The sequence below is a fragment of the Capricornis sumatraensis genome, chromosome 10 (assembly GCF_032405125.1).
Source record: "Capricornis sumatraensis isolate serow.1 chromosome 10, serow.2, whole genome shotgun sequence".
Classification (NCBI taxonomy): domain Eukaryota; kingdom Metazoa; phylum Chordata; class Mammalia; order Artiodactyla; family Bovidae; genus Capricornis; species Capricornis sumatraensis.
Window position 1 is genome coordinate 97,396,816 of NC_091078.1, and position 14,543 is coordinate 97,411,358.

General features: G+C 43.9%; 1 protein-coding gene across 3 annotated transcripts in view; it reads left to right on the plus strand.

Moving 5' to 3' along the window:
* Nucleotides 1-14,543, plus strand: part of MAP4 (microtubule associated protein 4) — a 156,719-nt gene that overhangs the window by 127,325 nt on the left and 14,851 nt on the right. For 2 of the 3 annotated variants that reach the window (XM_068981976.1, XM_068981977.1), the window contains exons 9-10: nt 13,121-13,227; nt 13,989-14,204. In XM_068981976.1, the coding sequence (XP_068838077.1) occupies nt 13,121-13,227; nt 13,989-14,204 (323 nt within the window). The remainder of the gene's footprint in view (nt 1-13,120; nt 13,228-13,988; nt 14,205-14,543) is intronic. The other variant, XM_068981978.1, reaches the window with a different exon arrangement.

A 14,543-nucleotide genomic window follows, 5' to 3' on the forward strand; every position in this document is an offset into this window, starting at 1 on the left:
GTTTCCTAATTGCCTTCTTCCTACTTTCCCTCTCATTTTCTGGCTTGTTTTCTTTTTACTCAGTTCAGTTCAATTCAGCGGCTCAGTCGTGTCTGACTCTTTGCGACCCTGTGAATCACAGCACGCCAGGCCTCCCTGTCCATCACCAGCTCTCGGAGTTCACTCAAACTCATGTCCATTGAGTCAGTGATGCCATCCAGCCATCTCATCCTCTGTCGTCCCCTTCTCCTCCTGCCCCCAATCCCTCCCAGCATCAGGGTCTTTTCCAATGAGTCAAGTCTTCGCATGAGGTGGCCAAAGTATTGGACTTTCAGCCTCAGCATCATTCCTTCCAATGAACACCCAGGACTGATCTCCTTCAGAATGGACTGGCTGGGTCTCCTTGCAGTCCAAGGGACTTTCAAGAGTGTTCTCCAACACCACAGTTCAAAAGCATCAATTCTTCGGCACTCAGCTTTCTTCACAGTCCAACTCTTACATCCATAGATGACCACTGGAAAAACCATAGCCTTGACTAGACAGACCTTTGTTGGCAAATTTATGTCTCTGCTTTTTAATATGCTATCTAGAATAAACACTGTTGCCACTGTTTCCCCATCTATTTCCCATCTTTTTACTAGCTACGTATTAATGAAAGTTATTGGGAAATTCTGTATGTTCCTAATTTAAATCAGTTATCATTTGTTGAAACTTCCTGCATGCTCAGTTAAACTGTTTTAACCCTTGAACAGTTCTGTGCTACTGTTCACCTTCTTTGAACATCTAAATGTTGTGGGAAATGAGTCCAGCAAATATTGGTTGTTCTACTTTCAAAGGAGTTTCTCCCCCTCACACTCCCTCACCCCTTACTTTTCTTTACCCTCTGACTGACAGTAGCATTGGAGGAGTCATACAGCAAATGAAAACCAAAAGTAACTTGCTTCTGACTTTTGGTGTTGTAGGTATTTTTACTTCTTTAAAATATGCAGTGGACAGTAGAGGGGACTTCCATTCTTATTTTAACCTGTGACATTAAGTAGGTCATTCAGCCATGAGCAGACTAAAATTGCTGGTTTTTAAGCTGTTTAGCAATGATGGTTATTTGTTTAAGTTTAGACAAAAATCTTATCGTCAGATAAACATTGTCTATTGCTCCGCAAATAGTGGACAGGGAGAATCCCAGGGATGGGGGAGCCTGGTGGGCTGCTGTCTATGGGGTTGCACAGAGTCGGACACGACTGAAGCGACTTAGCAGCAGTAGCAGCAGCACCGTGATTTGGATTTTTTAGTATTTAGTTCATTTGTTGAACAAACATTGTAATGTATCATTACTCTCACATTCTAAGGGTAGATTAAGAAGACACATCCTTTACACCTCAAGGATTGTTGAGTAAGGAGATAACACATAAGTTTTATTCTAGTGAGAGAAGTTCTATAATAGTTTGAGCTATGGGAATACAGAGCAGAAAGTAACTTAAGTCCTCTTAGGAGAGCAAGAGAAAGCTTCCTGGAGGACATGACATTTGGTGGATCTGGAAGTTTGAAGAGCTAGTAAGCAAGGTATTCTCTTTATCTTTTTCAGGGAGGCTATGCCTGGCTCAGTACTCAAAGGCCTGGGATTTTTAAGTTGTACTTCTTGAAGGACTTTCATCTATAAACATTTTAATACTTTGGCCTGTTAAATGACAAAAATAATGCAATTTAGTATTGAACTTGATGTTGTTAACTTAAGGGAGAACAATCCATGGATTGGGGGGCGTACAGTGGAGAGCAGTGAACCACTTTTCCCGAGAGATTCTGAGCAAGAGTGAGTTTTATAGAGCATTATAAGCGGCAACTGGGGGAAATAGGGCATGACTGGTTTTTGAGGCCTAGGGTTTCCTTATGTAAGGCTGGCAGGTCCTATTTTCGAGGGTAAGGTGAACTGGCTGAAGCTGAGTTGGAGGACTGTGTTTGGTGTGTTTTAGGTTTGACAGGTGCTTCCCTTTTCAGCCTGACTTAGATTCAGGGGCGACTGAGATGGCATCCATTTTGTGGATCCAGGTAAACTACCTTTATCAAAGGTCATGTAAATCAGGTAACTAGCTTCAGTTTTTTCCTTCTCTGCTTCCCAACTTTTGAGAGTTAATCAGGAAGAATCATGATTTTTTTTGAGTTAAACATGTACTAAGAAATGGTTCTAAAATTTAGTAGAATATGAATTTGAAATATTTTTGCAGACATATGTATTTATATATATAAACACAAGCAGCCTTTACTTCCAGGTAAGAAGCTAGATTGCAGCTTCACAATCTTTAGCTGTTATTAGTGAAGAATGTCATCCATCACTAACCAGTAGACTTACTGACTAATGATAATTTATTAGAAATTGTTTCCTGGAGACAGTAACTGGGAACATTTGTCAATCTGGGAAGTAGTTTTGTTCCCTTGGTAACTGAAAGAATGCAGAGAAGCCAGTTGTGGAGCATATCAAAACCAAGGCCTTGAACAGGTTGAGTACAAGCTCAAGACAAAGGGCAAAAAACCAAAAACGTCTGCCAGGGCACCTGCTGAGATCAAGCTGTATCAGTGCCCTTGAAAGCTTGACAAGTAATTATACAGTCTGATAAAAGAACCATAGAGGTTACCTTCTGACCATACATGCGAGAGAATCCGTGCACTTTACTCAGACTCAGACATAATGGAACTTAAAAACCTTCAGCCTGAAGGGCATTCCGAATCACCACTTGTCTAGATGAGTTTAATGATGAGAGAGATCAGGCCAAATGATAAAAGTCTGTGAACAGAATCTGTCCATTTCTCCTTGAGCAGAACTTTTTTGCGAGCCCACTTACTATGCACCCAACACTGCTGGGCACCTTCAGAGCAGAGGTGGACAAATCTTCCTGCCTTCTAGAAGCTTCCATGAAAGGCACATAAGGAAACGATCATGGTGTAGTTCCCAAATCCTAAGAAGAGGTAGGTGGGCCAAGTATAGTTCTATGGCAGCATGGAGAGTTCAGTTCGGGAGGTGGACGTCTAGGAGACTACAGAGGAGGCGACGTTTCTGTGGGTTCCGAGTGAGGAGGGTCAGAACCCAGAGGCAAGGAAGTCTAGTGGCAGCTGAGTCTAGAATTTATGTCTTCAGGTTCTTGAGCACATTTCTTTTTGCCTGGGCATGCTCATCCTCTTAAGGCTTCAGCTTCCTCATTCACCACCTTGATAAACTGTCACAGTGACTGATGAGGCTTGAGCTCCTTGATGCAGCTGCCTCCTGTGGGTGAGTGTGCATTCGTGAGTGAGATTGTGTCTGTAATTCTGAACCGGACTAGGGTACTGACTGGGCCTTCCTCCGATTTTGCTCATTACTCTGCACTAGGTTTTCCTCTTGATTTACCATCCAGGTAGCGCCTCATTGGGAGATAAATAAACCCATTCAATTCTTGTTCCATGTGGTCTCTTCCTTGCTATGTACTGCAAAGCAGTCGTGTAATGAAGCTGTAAGCCACTCTGTCCCCTCCCTCTTGAAAAGCCTCTGGATCCCCATGTTTTCTTAGTGAAGCAGGAGGACCTGCTTGTGTGCTCAGAAGCAGTCTGAAGGGATGCTCTCACAGCTCTGAGAGCTGTAACAGGACACCAACGTGAATGTAAGTTCTCTTGAGAAAGCAAAATAGTAACAGAAGATAGCTAAGGAATAAGACACATTTTCCTCATTCCTTTAAAGGCAAAATTTGACTATGTTTTGTCATTAAGCCTGTTTGTAACCTAGACTCGCCTTTTATTTTTTCCCATTGGTGATTAAAACTATGACCCTGTTGGTACCACCTGCATTTTTCACTTTATTATACATCTTGCTCATTTTTCCTTGGTGAGAGCATTGCTGTAGAGTAAGGTGACCCTATTTTATTGCCAGTGCACCTTTATTGTGCTTTTACCTATAATACCCCTGAGCTGCTTAAGGTTAAGATGAAGGATCAGTGTATATGAGTTCAGATTATGTTCAGAACAGAGGTCAAATTCACATTTTTTCCAGCATTGCAACACTGCCACTTCCGACCATGAACATAGCCCCGTATCAGGTACTGATGTTAATGCAGGAAGCATGTTGGATGTGGCTCCTGCACTCTAGTTGGGAACTTGAGAAAATTATGTGAAGGGTATGAATAGTAAGCAGAGAAGGTGAGTAATGGAGACAGATGCTCCGGTTAAAGAAACTGTCTTGGGCTGGCCTTGGTAATCTCTCATTTTATAGACCAACAATAGAACAATCTTAACTTGCTCTTTTTTTTTTTCAAAGCATTATTTAAAAACTATAATCAGATCATTGCAGTTGATGGCAAACGGCTTTAAAAAAAATCCATTTTAAAAAGAAAAAACAACTTTTCTTCATCTTAGAGAAAGACATCTCTTGTGCTCTTGGTAGAATATTTCACAATATCCTATGTTAGTTCAATTAGGGACTTAGAGGCCAGGCAACAAATCTCAGCTTTGTTCAAGGCAGAATTTGACCTATATCTTTTCAGTGTAACGTTTTCTCTGAGACTTTTTTCTCGTAGGTCCCTCAGTCCTGGATGTACAGTTTGTAAACTCAAAGCTCAGGATAGCAAAGAACTGTACTGAATTACATAGGGGCAGTGGGCTCTGGTGGGCCACAGATTGCCAGCATCCCTAAGTGCTGGAGATCCAAGAAAGATGAGCTGCTCCAGTGGGTTCCTGTGGCAACTCAGTGACCATCAGGCCAGAAAGAGCGGGGTTGGTGCAGGAAGGAGAGACACAGCTCGTCCAAGGAACCAGGAGGGAGCAGGGGCAGGAGTAGAAGTACGAGGGACGTGCTGTCACACAAGTGTCTTACAGCTGGGGTACATGTCGCCAAAGCACGGATCACAGAAACCATTGAATGAACCGTTCGTTAGACTCTTGCACAGTGCAGAGCTTCAGATGGAGCTTTCACTGGGCTTCGGGGACTCAGTCAAGTCAGTTTTCAAGTGAATTTGACAGGTTGTTGTGACAGTGAACCTGCTCTTCCCCTGAGGAATGAATGTCTCCAATTTTGATATTACATTGAGGGTTTTGTTGTGTTTTGTTTTTTTTTTAAGTGAAATTATGAACAATTTTTTATAGAGTCATTGTTCTTCAAGGGTTGTGGCTGAGGATTGGCAAATGAGTCTAATTTTTAAAACAGTTTTGTTGAGTGGATGGAAGCGTGAGCATAATGTCGGATAAGCGAGTGTGTGGGTATACATGTATCTATATTGGTGAAAGCCAGCATCATTACTATCCTCCATACCCAGATTAGCACCATCCCGTCTTTAAAATTGCAGATCTTAACAGCATGCTAGTTAGCAGAAAATTATATTTTTACTTTTAACAGTGACATTCAGTTGTACAGAAAGGAGTTAGGTTCCTTGTTTTCTCTTTCTTTTTCATTCATTCCTTCTTTCCTTTCACGCTAGTAAATACATTTAGCACCAACTGCTCATGGAGAGAGGAGTGTTGGCGGGGGGAGGGGGGGGGAATGGGTTTTGTCATGAATGCTGGGGACTCAGTGTGATGTCACTGCCAGCTATGTGATCGTAGGTGGTGTGAGAGCTCCGGGAGCGAGGCGGGGAGAGCAGTGGAAGAGGCGATGTCGCTCTCACACAGGCAGCCAGCCTCGCACACCGCCGCTCCCAGCCAGCTCCGTCAGGGCCAGCCCACACAGTGCCGGGCAGTCTCTCCGAAAGAAATGAGCCAAGCCGGGTTTGAGTGGCAGAGGACAGAGGGCAAGCTGAATGAGATTGGGCTGAATGTCAGCATGGACGGGCAGCTGAAAGACGGGCTTGTGAAGAATGCCAGCTTCCTGGAGCAGAATAAGCTCTGCTTCTTTGAGGGGAAGCTAGACAAAGAGCTCGGCATTGAAGCGCAGGGCAAGGAGTATCAAGCCACCTCGGGTCACCTTGTGAGCAGGTATGTGATTGCAGACACCTACCATCCCTCAGAGGGGAGCTCGATGTACCAGAAGACGGCCGAGTTCCATCTGGGACCCAGAGAGGGGCCAGACAAAAACAAAGCCACTACAGTCCTGGGGACGGTGATGGGGAAGAATGCGCCGGAGACTGAGAGCCAGCCAGATCTGCATTTCCCCGGGGCTGCTGACATGCCCACCCAGTATGTTAAGGAGCAGGAAACCAGTGTTTGGAACCCCAACTTTCATCCAATGTCAGAAGCTCAAGTCCCTCAGCACTCAAGGGAAGGAACTCCAGGAAAGGAGAATGGCACCCCTGCTGGCTGCCGGGTGATTGGGGTGGGGAGTGCCAGCTCCAGGCAGCCCGAATGTGAGTCTTCACTGCCGGTGGCGGCAGCCCACCCAGCCCCAGCGCACTCACCCCCTGCCATTCCACCAATCACGAGGGTCGAGTTCACCCCAGAATGTTGGGATACCAGCTCTCATATCCAAGTCCATGATAAGGAGGTAGAGAAATTGAGTTTTCCTGAGGAGGGGGCTCTGCTTGAGCAAGCCCCTCAGCAGAAAAAGGCAGTGCGCCGGGCCCTGTCTGAATGCTCTCACCTCTCAGTGCCCCCAGCTGTCAACCTTGCAGATAAGTATCCTGAACGTCCCGCCCAAGAAGATCTTTCTTCTGGCCTGCTGCCCCTCACCAGTAGCCCAGTGCCGAGTTCCACACCCAAAAAACCGGGGGCTCCTGCCATTAGACGCTCTATGACAGTGGCTGAGGAGCAGACAACCAGCCACAAATTGAACCCTGGAGAACTGCCCATTCTGTCTACTGAAGAGACACCTCCTTTCAACTGTGAGGAACCAGTGGCCAAGAAGAGAGAGGAATTGACCCACTTCAGCAACAACCACAGCAGCAGCAGCAGCAGCTCTGGGAAGAGGGAACTGGGCACTGCTGGGTTCTCTCTCCCTGGTAAGCTGGAGCAGATTCCTGAAGTAAGCAGCACAGAGAAAGGACAGGAAGATACTAGTGAAACAGCGGATTTGTGCTCCCAGGTCTGCCAGGGAGGTGAGAAACAGCCAGGACAGCCGGTTCTGGCAGGGAAAAAGGAAATCGAGGTCACTGCAACCCTGAGCACTCCATCGTTCCTGTGTGAAGAGACCCCACGTGATGGTATGTTTCTAAATTTTGCCTCCATGGGGAACAAGCAGACAGCAAGGAAGGAACCAAAGTGCCAGATTACCGGCAGGAGCCTTAGGCAGCTCGTTCCTGCTGGAGTCTATGACTGCTTGGGGAAAGCCGAATTCCCTTGCATCGGAAGGCTGGGGAGAGTGAGGCGAGAGAGTGCACAAAGTGACTCCAGCTGGGTCAGCCTGCATGTCTGCTGGCGTGACAGATGGTGTGGACTGAGGGTGTGGGCCAATTGGGGTCAGAGAGGGGTGGGCTTAAGACACAGAGCCCCTTGTTTGACCTCACGTCACCCTGCCCAGCCCACCCCCCATCCTCCCACCCCTCAGCTCTCTGTTGGTTTGAACCAGATGATTCCCAAGCTCTAAATCATCCAATCACAACCGATTGACTTCCTTGCTTGAAAATCTGTCACTGTGTGGACTCACAATGGCTTTATCAGCACTAGCCTTGTCTCTTTAAGTAGCGCAGTCTGGGTGCGAGCTCTGTTTCCCGTTTTGCTTTTGAGAATGTTTTACTTTTGTTCGAGCTGAAAAAGAGCCTTGTAAAGCTGGCTATTTAATATTCTTTTCCTGTTACTCATGTTTGACCCAATCTAGCTTCTAGTTTTCTCTGTCTGTGTGTTAGGAAGATTTGTGGGGAGAAGGGGAAGAAAGGGAAAGAGGAGAGAGGAAAGACTTGCAATTAATACACAGCTGAAGGTTGCGGTTCTTGTGGCTGCCCCTGTGTCTTTCTTCCTCGCCCTTTATTCTCTTCCCCACCCCCAGCCCCCCACCATCTTATTGTTGGTGGTCTACGAAAGCTTGCTTTCCTCTGAGTCCAGTTTGAGCACAAAGGATCAGGATTTACAAGCTACTTAATGGAGATTGAAAATGTGTGTTTTGTTTATTTGTTTTAAGAAAAAAATAGCTGTTTCTGGGAACCGTTTCCTCTAGTATTTATACCTCTGAGTACATTTTCTCAAAAATGTTTAACTTTTTTTCCTAATATTAAGTGTATTTTCTTGGGGAAAGGACCCTTGAAGACTGATAGTTTTGTGTTTTTTTTTTTTCTTTTTAATGGAGATGGCCAAATACACATCATATTTCCTTTATGATTTATTATGACTCCAAAATGTTAAGACTCAAATGTTCTATGCTGTAGCTTCCTTCTATGGTGGCAGAACTGTAAGGTCCTCATGGATAGGATTGTCTCATCTTTTCTTCCCTTGATCACCACATGCCCAATTCAGTGTTCTATACCTTCTAGGTGGTAATAAATGAAGATACTTGTTTATTTCAGAACAACTTTGTCCTAGTTCACACTAACGGAAGTTCATGCTGGTAAGAAAAAAATATGTCAGATGACTGATAAACCTCACTGACCTGTTCACCTTATAGATGTTTGAATGCTGACTGCTAAAATTTGTAGATAAAGCTATATGAAGATTCATTATTCAACATATATATCATATGCCAGTTACTACCTAGGTACCATCAAGTGACTAGCTGGGCTGGGCAAGGGTCAGGGGGGTGGGGTTGTGTGAGAGGGTTTCTAAATCATGAAAACTTTTTGGAGGAGGTAGCCTTGGAAGCCTCGGATGCCTAACTATGTGGAGGGAAAGCCTTCCAGTCAAAGGTGTGATGCTCAGACAGCTCACATTAGGTAAAAGAATAGTGATGAGTATTTGTGGGGCTTCTCTTAATTATTATTTAGTTTCATAGAACAGAAACACACACACAGGAACTCTAGTTTATAAACAGGTATTTACTGACAGGCAATCTCAGGGAATCTAATTGCAGGAAATGTAGCTTGGCTACAGCCATCGTGTGTCTGAGGACCTCTGCTCCCCTCTAAACACGCATTCCATTCTCTTCCCCTCTGGAAACGATTCTCTACTGTCTTACTTTTTGCTTCCTTTGTGACTCTGGTCTGCACAGGACATTGGTTGCCGTGGTTTGGGGTTCTATGCCCTACTTTATGGCACTTCACATCTCAGGAACCCAAGGTTGCTTGACTATAGTTTTCATATCTTCTTTCTTTTAGGGAAAAAATGAGTAAATATATCTTATTGTCTCTGCTTGGTCTGGTCACCTCTTTGCCAGGTTCCAAAGCTGCCTTCACCAGTGTTGGCCATTTTGAGCAGCCCACTTCATCTGGCGCTCCTCTGGAGAAGGTTGTAGGTTGACCAAACATGCCAAAGCCATCTGTACATCTGAGCAAGAAATAATGGGATAACAAATCCAAAAGTTTGTATGGAACCCAAACTTATTTGTCCTGTAAGATGTTTAAACATTACTCCCATGTTCAAAAAGCTATCCTGCTTGCCTGCCTGTGACAGTAAATACAGTGGCTGAAAGCTGGCTTTGAGGAGTTCACCTGTTCTCAATAAATAAGATAAACTGGAAGTTAGAGGTTTTGAAGGAAAAAAATTCCCTTGATGACAGTGGGATTCGTGTAGTAGTACAAAGGGAACTGCTGCGATAGGGGAAGTATGACATAGGTGAAGTCACCTGGACGGAAAACTGGGCGTGGGGGATGAGAGAGAGACGGGGCGGTGGGGAGGGAGGAACTGAAGATGATGCTGTGATGTGGAGCCTGTGTTTTCCGGCATGTGGTAATACAAATGAGGGAAAGATCCATCAGAAGTGAGCAGTTTTGTGGAGCAGTTATGTGTTCCTTTGGAACATTCTTTGTGGAACTGTGGGGACATTTGGGTAGTGGTGCAAGTTGAAATGTTGTGTGGTTGTTTCATTGCAGTGAGATTTCATGAAGTGTTTATGTTGCTTGCTGAAAAATCCTGTGCTTATTGAAAAATGTTCGTGGTGGTCTGGGGCCAGTGCCAGCAAGTCACACGTTTGGTGGGATCCTCTTTCAGCTGGCTGTAGAACAAAGACGTTACCAATACCTTACATGGTGGGAGTGGTTTTCTTTTTTCATATTTTTAAAAGGAAAAAAGTTCCATTTTCACTAGAAATATATATGGTTTCAAACATCAAAAAGTACAAAATGCTATTCTTAAGAAAATCTCCTACCAAGAGAAAGTGACATTGATTCAGTTTTTCATGCTCACCCTTGTAAATACAGCTGAATACTCTGGAAAGAATGTACCAGATAATCAGAAAAGGAATGTGAAAGATAGAAGGGAGAGGGCAGGCTGGATGGGGCTCACGGTTTGAGGAAGACCCTCCCATGTGTCCTGGTTTGGGTACTGGAGAGTATCTTCTACCTGGAATCATCAACAAGCATAGATTTTTTTAAAAAGGGGAAAATAAAGAAGAAAAGACAAAAAGAAAGAATGAAAGACCTGCTGTCTTTTGCCAAAAGACCCAGAAAGGAAAAGCCCTATTTCCCTACCCATTTCCAGGAAGAGGGATGGGCTCAGTCCTCTTGCAGGTACAGTGTCAGCAGAGGTCATCAGGGCCTCCCTTCACACCTGGCCGCACTGAAGGCCTAGTCCACCCACATGCAGGGAACCCCCCCCCCACCCCGTCCCTACTGGGAAATAGCACCCCCAGACCTAATTAGTTTATCAAGGTCACAGGATACCCCATGAACATGTCAGAAACTGTACTGCATTTCCATATAGTAACAAGGAAACTATTTTATTCAAAATCCTGTAATAAAATTCCTAAATAGCAAAGAGCCAGAAGCCAATCAAAATGTCCTACAGTAGACAAAGGGCTAAACTGTGGTACAGCCATACTATGGACTTATCATGTACAACATGGACGCAGCTCAGAAGCACTGTGCAGAGTGAAAGAAGCCAGGTACGAAAAGTAGTGCATTGTATGATTCCACTTATGTAATATTCTTGAAATAGTATTTTAGAGATGGCCAGCAGATGAGTAGCTGCCAGAGATTAAGGGATTGGAAAGGGAAAGCGGGGTGGGGTGGCTATTAAAAAAATAAAAAGGGTAACATGAGGGAGCTCTTGGTGGTGGAACAATTAATCCGTTTTGATTCTTAGTAGTGGTTACATAAAGCTGCATATGTGATAAAGTTGCACAGAACTGTTTACATGCACACACACACAAACAAATGAATGCATGTAGAGCTGGACAGATCTGAGAAGCTCTGTGGATTGCACCAGTATCAGCTTTCCAGTTTTGAGAGTGTCCTGTAGTTATGCAGGATGTCTTTGGGGGAAACCCTGTGAACAGTGCATAGAACCTCCCTGTACATTTCTTTGTAACTTCCTGTGAATCAGTACTTCAAAGTAAAAAGGTTTAATCGCCTCTCTAGTTTTGCCCCATCCCAGAATTAAATCACCATTGTTTTTGTTTCATCATGATCCTTCCAAAGACTTTTTTAAAATGCATGCACAAGTATATTTGCAATAGAAGTGTATTGTCTCATGTTATACCTACAGTTATGTGCTTTGCTTTGCTTTTGCTTAGAAGAGGTTGTTCCCTATCAATCAGATTCAGATTCTGAACCAGTTTCAGATTCAGAGGTTATGTTGATATTTCTGCCATATGCTTTAACTAGTTTTCAGTTAGTAGACTTCTAGGTAGTTTCATTACTTTGCCTTTAGAAATAATGCTCTGGGGGAAAAGCTTGCAAATTTGCTATTTGGCAGGTATGTGAATATATCTCTAAGATAAATGTTCAGGAACTGTACTTCTGAATTAGAATTTATCTGCACTTGGAATTTTCAGAGGCTCTGCTAGATTGCCCTGCATATGAGTTGTATGCTTCACATACTTGCCAGCCATGTATATCTTCATATTCTCTCTAGCAGCTACATTCAAATTTTAGGACTTTTAACAAATATTACATTGGGAATTACATCTCATTTCTCTTAAAGATTGGATATCTTTTAATATTTTCAAATACAAATACAAAGTGATTTGTATTCTTTTTCTGTAAATTGTGTTCATATTCTTTTGGCCATTTTTCTAGCAGGTTGTTGGCCTTTATAGCAGTTACTGATCTGTAGGAGTAAACATAATAAGCTCTGTGCATTTGATGCGAAGTTCAATACTTTTTTCCTGTTTATCATTTGCCTTTTGACTCTTCTTGTTGTTTGGGGCACATTGAGCCTTTTTATTTTTCTGTACTCCAACTTATCTTTTGTGGCATCTAGAGATTGTGCTTGGAGAAGGCAATGGCACCCCATTCCAGTACTCTTGCCTGGAAAATCCCATGGACAGAGGAACCTGGTAGGCTGCAGACCATGGGGTCGCTAAGAGTCGGACACGACTGAGCGACTTCACTTTGACTTTTCACTTTCATGCACTGGAGAAGGAAATGGCAACCCACTCCAGTGTTCTTGCCTAGAGAATCCCAGGGATGGGGGAGTTCAGTGGGCTGCCGTCTATGGGGTCGCACAGAGTCGGACACGACTAAAGCGACTTAGCAGCAGCAGCAGCAGAGATTGTGCTGGTTGGAACGGTCTCCCCACACCCAAGTTACAAGTTTCATGGTATTTAAATGCTTTCTGGTGTAAGTTATTGAAATCTGGAGTCACCTCCCCACAGTGGTGCTGCTGAGCATAGCCTTAGGCCATAGACTTTATTTCTGGCCCTGGATCTGATTGCACAGGTCTCCTCAGCCTTGTTGGAAATCTGGGTCACCGCTAGAACCAGATCAGGTTCATATCACATCCTCCATAAAGTGGTGCTTTGCAGGGAAAGGAAGTAAAGGGAGAACACTGGATGATCATCTGGCTCTTATCCCATCTCTCAGCACCCTTTATTCCAAGAGATAAACTCCAGTAGAAGTGGTTTTTGTCCCCTGTTGCTCTGGGAGTTAGTGGTAGGATGACAGAACGCCTTTGCCAGTCTCCAGGGAAGGGAAACCAGACTTCAAGGGCCATTTCCTTCCATTGATCATTTGTGCAAATCCTAGTTAGGTTGCTTCTCCACAGGGACCGGCTAGAATCTAAAACTGCCCTTCGTCACAGTGAGGGAAACTGGGGAGTCTTGTCCACTTGCAGCAGCACAGTTCTGGGGATTTTCTCAGGATGGAGTGCTAGTTAGTGGTGCATCACTGCAAAGACTTGCCTCTTCGCAATGAGTGTTAAAAACATTCGTTTAGCATAACTTTCCCCCCTTTAGGAATAGCCAAGCCAGAAGAAGGACAACCTACCGGAAGCGTGTCTGGAAATGACATCACCGCCCCTCCAAACAAGGAGCTCCCACCAAGCCCAGAGAAGAAAACAAAGGTAAGTGCAAGAAGGGTGGGTCGTCTTCTACTCCTGTAATTTTTAAAAACTACCTTCTGCTATTATTGTTTGGATTATGCAAGTGAAATTACTTTTTTCTGAGCTAATAATGTGTTCTCCTTCTTCAAGTTCAAACATGCTTAGAAAATATTTTATATTCCCATTTTATCATGCTGGCCTAACTCGAACCCTTAAATCTCTGCTTTTGACCCTATTATCGTGAATATTTGTTTTGTAGATATTTCTGCTTCCTTTAACAACACCAATAAAGGGAATTACAGAATTATTCAGAAATCCATTCTGAAGTCTTTCTTCATGAAAAAGGAGCACAGAGTTTTAAGATGGAATATAGCTCCAGACGCTTATTCTAAAGTATAAATGCTCATTTTAGTGTGGTTGATATTACATCACAGAGTTACAGATAGTAAGGTGACTTTCTTCACAGAGTTATTGCAGCCTTCAAAAGTTAGTTAATTGTTTAAAGTTATTACTGAATTGAAATCTTGAGGTGTCCAACTACTGGAATTTGTGACACTGTCATTAAGAAACAATTTCCAGTTTTCTTTATGCTCATCCTGCCATCTTTCCACTATTTACTGAGCTCAGAAGAAAGGAATGCTAATTTTCAGTTGCATCTTTCCTCATTGCTTATAGCTTTACTTTGAATGGTGCAATTTATACTTTTTTTTAATTTGTTTTTATTCTTGTCTGTGTGTTTGATGTTGCCCTTTAAAAAAAATCAAAAACAAATCAACTTAAAGCCTTTGGCCACCACTCAACCTGCAAAGACTTCAACATCGAAAGCCAAAACACAGCCCACTTCTCTCCCTAAGCAGACAACTCCCACCACCTTTGGTGGGTCGAATAAAAAACCCATGAGCCTTGCTTCAGGCTCAGTACCAGCTGCCCCACCCAAACGCCCTGCTGCTGCCACTGCCAGGCCTTCCACCTTAACTTCAAAAGACACGAAGCCCAAGGTAAGTAGTCACCTGAGCACTGTGCCAGGGAAAAGTTCTCCCCTCCCAGCATCAGATAGTTAGGCGCTGTTGCTTCCAGACATGAAAATAGGCTGGGGAGCTAGGGAAAGGAAAGGGAAATGGGAAAGGTTAATTCAAATCACTTTGGGCACCCATGATGGAGCCAGGACATTTGAAGGCCTTTTCTACATCTTTTTTTAACCTTTTTTGGCCACTGCACATCCTGTGGGATCTTAGTTCCCTGACCAGAGGTCAAACTCGCTTGTCTTGTATCGGAAGTGCAGGGTCTTAACCATTGGACCACCAGGGAAGTCCCCACCATCTTTTTCGCTTTGTGCC